The following is a 6,460-nucleotide window of genomic DNA, read 5'->3' on the forward strand; positions in this document are numbered from 1 at the left end:
CATATCAAAATAACAATATAACACTGACATGGTTCATTGGTTCTAACTACAACATTTGCCGATATAAAAGCTGTTTTGTTTTGTTTAGATACATATCCCGAACATTTCTGTATCCTTTCTTTTTAGTCATAGTGACTTCAATTCGCAAGACACATCAATGTATTTGGTTAACAGCCAATGAAAGCTGATTTCAGACAGTAATATGGCTCTCTATGGAGTTTTATTACCTGGGTACAAGTGTATGTTTCTCTGTGTCTGTCTACCACACCAGGTCTTTGCAATCTGTTGAAAGAAACCCCTCAGTTGATCACTGGGATGATGCCCAGGGAAAGCCTTATTTAGGTTCATTTTGAAATTCATCTCTGCATTTTCTGCCTGTTTGATGTAACACTGTGAAAAAAGAGAAATCCATGAACTTCCCCCCTTTTGTTTTTAAATCAACCTGTCCTCGTCTCATCAGTGCTTCCTCGTACTGAAACCAAACTGAACTTCGTGACCGGTGACATTATATAACCCCCTATAAGAATGAACCCTCCTTGTCTTTCCATCCTCTCATTATCTGAAGGTGTTGAATGGCAAAGAGAGGCACTGGATTGACGGATGGCTGCTCCGGTACGTGTCGCCTCTCACCCCGTCCTCCCACACTCTCACTGTCAGAGAGGTTAGGAGGGTGAGGGAGGAGAAGTGAAGCGGGTGTAATTCCAGGGTTCAGATTTCACTCTGCGGTCGTTGCGGGAGGAGGGACGGGCAAGAGAAGGTGGGGATTGTGGGAACCGTGTGAGGATAAAGAGCAGAGAGGGAGTCCTGTGGTTTGTCTGATCGCTCCCGAATGCATCTTTCTCTTTCTTGTTATCCCTGTCTCAGTCTGCCCTGCTGATGATTTAATCCTCAGACTCTGCCTCCTCTTCCTCAGCTATTCAGGGGAGGAAGATGACAACTGGACGGGGACTGCAGAGATTATCGCAGGCTCTACACAGTTTGCCATGAGAAATGTAATTAAAAACTCCCAGTTAATTAGTTTTCCATGATAAAGCACAATCTTCATGCATAAGTGAGAGCCTCTCATGGCCACAGGCCTGCCCTGTAGGAAAACAAACACAGGGCGCTTACGTTCCCTTTGTTGTGAGCATTTCAGAGCTAATCATCTTAAATTTAATCTGAATTTGTGATTGTGTCACTACTGCCAAAAAATGTTTCCCTTCATGTCAATAAAGACTACTCACAAGGTCTTTTAAGGTTTGAAAATGGTGCAGGTGAATGAAGCTTTTCTTTGACACCTTATTATGACTCCACTGAATATCTGGATTGTGGTGTTCCCCAGGGTTCTGTGCTGGGTCCCATTCTGTTTTCCTTGTTTACACATCACTACTGTGCAGATGATATTCAATTGTTCACTCTACATAAACTGCCTAATCTCTATAAACTATTCCTTGCAGCTCGGCAGCAGAGATAAATTCACTGCTTTACATTAATTAATTCTGGAGGTTCAAATTCAGTTCATTTGAATCACCCAATTTCTTTGATGGATTTTAAAGTTTTAATTGAATCCACTGCTGATTTTATGTGCAGCGTGTTTAGATATGAGTTAAGTGTAGATCTTCCTTCTTTTACCCCACATTGCTGTTAGAATTGTATCTATTGTTCAGATGATGTCCTTGTTTTCTATTTATCCTCTTTCATGGGCAGTTTTCAAAGTTTAATGATTGTTTTTCATCTCATTGAGCTTCACTCCGTGTATAAAAAATGACAATGAAACTGGTCCAGTCACATTATATGATATATGATTTATAAAAAACTTTAAAACAATAACATTGATAATGTAATGATACATGTGGTGTAATACTGTTGCTGGCTATAGCTTACCAAATACATTTTCCCATTAATTTTGAGTTTTTCGTGAGCTGTAGGGAGTTTATATTTCTTTCTGTGTATGCCATGTACTGGGTCATAGCATTGTGACACCGGACATTTGAAGACGACTTTGAAGTCCTCATGTTGGGAAATAAAAACTATGGACAATATGCTGCATTGGTGTGGACAAGCACAGATGTGAATTCAGTGGGTTTTTTATCTTTTAGTTCACATACAGCCCAATAAGTTTAGAAATCAGTGTCACTTAAAAGCAATAAAGCCCTTTAAATGCTGAACGCACAACATTTAAACTGCTTCCAATGTTAGAATAACAAAAGTCCCGGATGCTTCTTCTCCATACATCAATATATTTCCTGATTATAGAGGTAGAGAGTGTTTAGCAAAAGTTGTTAAAGTGTGGGTAGCATATTAAAATCCCCTGCAACAGTGTCGGTTGTGTTTCTGTCTTGCAGCGACCTCTCCCAACTTCCAGACCAACAAAAGCTTTCTCTGTGGAGCTGAGGCACAACTATTAGATCTCAAAGTCCATGTTACTATCGCCCAGGGGCAGTCACTGGTCAGAAAACACACACAACGCAAGACACACAGAGTCAGCCTCACTTAGACGTTATAAACTCTTCATATTGTGATTGCTTGCTTTGGGTGCGGACACTGTCCTGTGCAGGGTTGGACAGCGGCTCAGAGAGGTGTGGACTGCAGGAAGACAAAGGGCGCTCTGGGACGTGGAAAAGATATCCACTTGCTGTAGGGGCTACTGTGCTGTGTTCTGCTGTGTATCACCTTACCTTACATAATTGGGCCCATACGAGCACCAAATGGCGCTTGCTGTGGCGGCCAACAGACAGGTTTACCAGAGGGAGAGACGGAGAGGATGGCACCTGTACTGTCCTCCCTGCTTGTTTTTTTTTTTTTGTCTCTGTGGAGAGAAACGGACAAACTGACTCATCTGGGTCTGAGGGGCTTCAGTCTTCACTTTCTCCTTTTTCTCTATAACACAATGGTAATTGGTAGGAGTGGGCGTGTGTGCATCTGGTGCAATAACCGCCCCCCCTCCACCATCCAACCCCACTCCCTTCATCTACCCAGCCCCCACCCTGTTGAAAGCTCATTAAAAGACCTGATGTTAATGAGCTAGAGGGATCACAGAACTTCATTTTCATTAGAGGGGGGTGGGGTTAAGGCCAGAGATGCTGGTGCAGAGGTTTTTATGGCCTTAAAATGGAGTCAGCAATTATCCCAACCCCTCGACACCCCCCACCCACCCTGCTCTGCCTCCGAACATGCCCACAAACAATAACCAAATTGCCCCTCCTCAATTTTGTACCCTGAGAAACCTTCGTCGCCAGTGTCCCATCACAGCTCGCTGCACCCATCTCACAACCTGCAGGATGAGTGACACCAACTCAAATATATCTACACACACAGACTCACACACCCCCCCCCCCCCTCCCCGCTGGAATTACATTACAAGCGTTTCCAGACAAAGCCAGTAACATCACAAGGATGTAAACAAGGACTGAGGGTCCCTAATCCAAACACTCACATTAAAAATTAATAACTTAGAGCTGACTGTGGTCCACAGAGAAACGACCCACTGACTAAGAAAATATCCTGGTGAGAAAAGAGACTTAAAATAGTTTCAAAAGCTTTTTTCTGGGAACCAGACGACGAAGAAGAAGGGGGTGGAAACACAAGCACAAAAAAGCAACCAGAAGCAGAAAAACACTCCACAAATCCAAAATATTTAACCTCAATTCTTTATTGAGGCTCCTCATGAGAAGGTGAATTACAAAATGGTGTCAGGTTTACAAACACAGCAGAGCTTCACAATAGCCAGTGTTCAGCAGAAAAGAGAATGCTAGGAAAAGTGGAGGCAGGTTAAGTGAAATTCTGGCGTAAAATCATCCCAGGGACTTTCTGCAAATACACTCAGCAAAAGAAGCCATCGAGACAGTTTTTTCGTGTATAAACTATTAACGGAGATATCCCGGACAGTCGCTAACAGCCTAATGCGGCTAACACTGATTAGCTCGGGGCAGCATGGTGAACACATTAAAACAGCTTTTTTAACCACTAATACTGCTCATGATAACACCAAACCTCTGCAGTAGAATGAGAAGGGCCCTTACACATTAACCGAAGCACCAATGGGCTCCTTCCTTTTGGATTGCATTTGGTAATCGACTTGAATGGACTTCACTATGAGAGGAGCTGATACCGAGGCCAGTTGGTAAGTCTTTCAAAACACTCTTTTAATAAACTCTGGGTTCACTAACTACGTTGCTTGTGCTTTGTTTTATGTGTAGGAATTCCCAGACTTCTCCGTTAATAGCTTATACACGAAAAAACTGTCTTGATGGCTTATTTGATGAGTGTGTTTGTCGAAAAAGATCATGGGATGATTTTACGTCAGAATCTCACTTTAATAATAATAATAACAACAATAGGTATAGCAACGGCAAGAATGTCAATCTATGTACAGAATATTATCCCTGAACAGTTATGCCGCACTTGTTCTCGATCATTCGTTAAAGACCACACAAAAATTGTTTTTCCCTGACATGAATGCAAGTAGAAATCAGGTACAGTCGCACATGCAAAGTTGTCACAGTAGTCAAGAAAACGCGGGCAGCGCTCTACTCGACAACTTTGTCCTGTTTCTTTTTTCCTTTTCTTTTTTTGTAAATGACCAGATTTCCTCTCGCTTGACTTGTGTCTTCTAAATCCTCATCGGCGTCACACCTGTTTGTGATGACTGGCCGAGTCTCTGGACGCAAGATCAAAGGGTACAGGGTTCAAGTCCAAGTGTCACCTGAGGATCCCCCCCCACCTCACAAATATGCACAAACACATTCACACAAACTCACCCAAGTGCTTCCCACATAACTCCACCAAACCAACTAGCTACTTCTGCACCTCTCAACCCTGTAGTTCAGCAGTTACGCAATCACCAACATGCAGCTTCCATAAATAAGGAATAAATTCAAACACAGGCAACAAAGAAAAGAACAGTTTCAAATGGCTGCAAAACATGCACAAGCTTCAAGATAGTCTGGCACTTTACAAATGTAAACAATGAAAGAGAGAAATTACCATCACAATAATAATAATAATAAGTACATATACAGAAAAATAATACACACCCGTTTCACAAGTAGGTAAAATTGCAGTTTTTTATATGCATAGAAAAGAATCCTGAAAAAAAGAAAAAACATCAGTAGATGAGACTTTAAAGTCACATTTTTCACATTTGTAAAATTCCAAAACAGAAAATCATCTATACATACTGTCACAAAGTCAGAAGCAAAACGTTGCCAGGCTCCGTGAGCCCTGTAAACATTACGTTAAGAGACAAGTGTTGTGACAACCAAGCGCCTTTAAAAAGAGGAGTCTGAGAAACTGCAGGCGGACAGTGTTTGGATTCATTTCACCCTCGTGTCTGTTCGAACATCTTTAGTCTTTAAAAGGTCTTCCCTAAGGAAAACCAGCAACAGCTAGGAAACACAATGACCTCTCTCCGTCTGCTGATGACGAAAATATATTAACATCATTCTATTGCTAGGCTCTTTTTTAAAATTCAATATAATCCCTTTTCTATATTTATCTGACGGTTAATATCTGTCTCCACCTGTCCAGTGGGTCGCAAGAGAGATAAATCACTCGTCTTTTGCATCCTGCACTGCAACATGGTGATCAGTTTCCTGTGTCTGTGTGGACTGTGGCGGTTCACTTCCTGTTCAAGAGCTCTGGTAATCTCCCCGCTGAATGTCATGGCCTCGTTTTTGCTCTGTGGTCTAAAGAACTGTAGGCACTTAGTTTCAACCAGCAGCTTTGCATACAATCATGAACAACGTGGCTGCTGTGTGCCTCGGCGCTGGTGGAGAGGATGGGACTTTTTTGCAGCTTCTTCTTTAAACTAGATTCCAGTTTAACTTGACGGTCTGTTCAATGATGGGGCAGATTCATTTTCTTTATTTGAATGGGCGACTTAAATCCTATACAGTGCTATTTTAATGTCAATTAATGAATGAGAACATCTCTCATGGCGCTGAAGTCAAAACTAAGCTCGCCTCAGATGGGAGATCAGCCACCGTGACTGGACTCTCTACTTGGATTTGTCCCTCCTCCACTTCCTCCTCCAACCTAATCACATCACTCTGAATTTTGCTCTCCATTTCTATCTGATCCAAACTGGCTTCATCCTCCTCCATTTTCACCACCACTGCTTCTTCTTCAGCTTTTATAGCAGCCAAAGTGTCTGCGGCGCTGGCCTGCGCGTACGCTCCCACGCTGGCGTGGCTCAGGCCGTGGACCTTCTTCAGGTGTTTCTCCAGAGTGGCGTAAACAGTGAAGGGTACCGAGCACAGTTGGCACAAAAAGGAAGCCTTGGCTCCCTGGGCGCCGTGGGTTTTCATGTGGCGCGTTAATTTTGAGCTCTGAGCGCAGGCGTAGTTACAGAGGCCACAGCGGTAGGGTCGTTCGCCTGTGTGGCTGCGGCGGTGCACAGTCAGGTTGCTGCTGTTCCTAAACTGTTTACCGCAGTACTCGCAGGCTTCATCTTTCTTCTTCTTACCAGCTGATCCGGCAG

At 43.0% G+C, this 6,460-nt stretch overlaps 1 protein-coding gene across 1 annotated transcript in view; it reads right to left on the reverse strand.

Annotated features, from left to right (window-relative positions):
* Positions 1 to 3,617: 3,617 nt before the first annotated feature.
* znf296 (zinc finger protein 296) overlaps positions 3,618 to 6,460 on the reverse strand; it is a 10,641-nt gene continuing 7,798 nt past the window's right edge. Inside the window, 1 exon segment of the mRNA XM_083914221.1 lies at positions 3,618 to 6,460. Coding sequence (XP_083770347.1) covers positions 5,913 to 6,460 — 548 coding nt within the window. The 3' untranslated portion in view covers positions 3,618 to 5,912.

The sequence above is a fragment of the Echiichthys vipera genome (genome assembly GCF_963691815.1).
Source record: "Echiichthys vipera genome assembly, chromosome: 5".
NCBI classification, from domain to species: Eukaryota; Metazoa; Chordata; class Actinopteri; order Perciformes; family Trachinidae; genus Echiichthys; species Echiichthys vipera.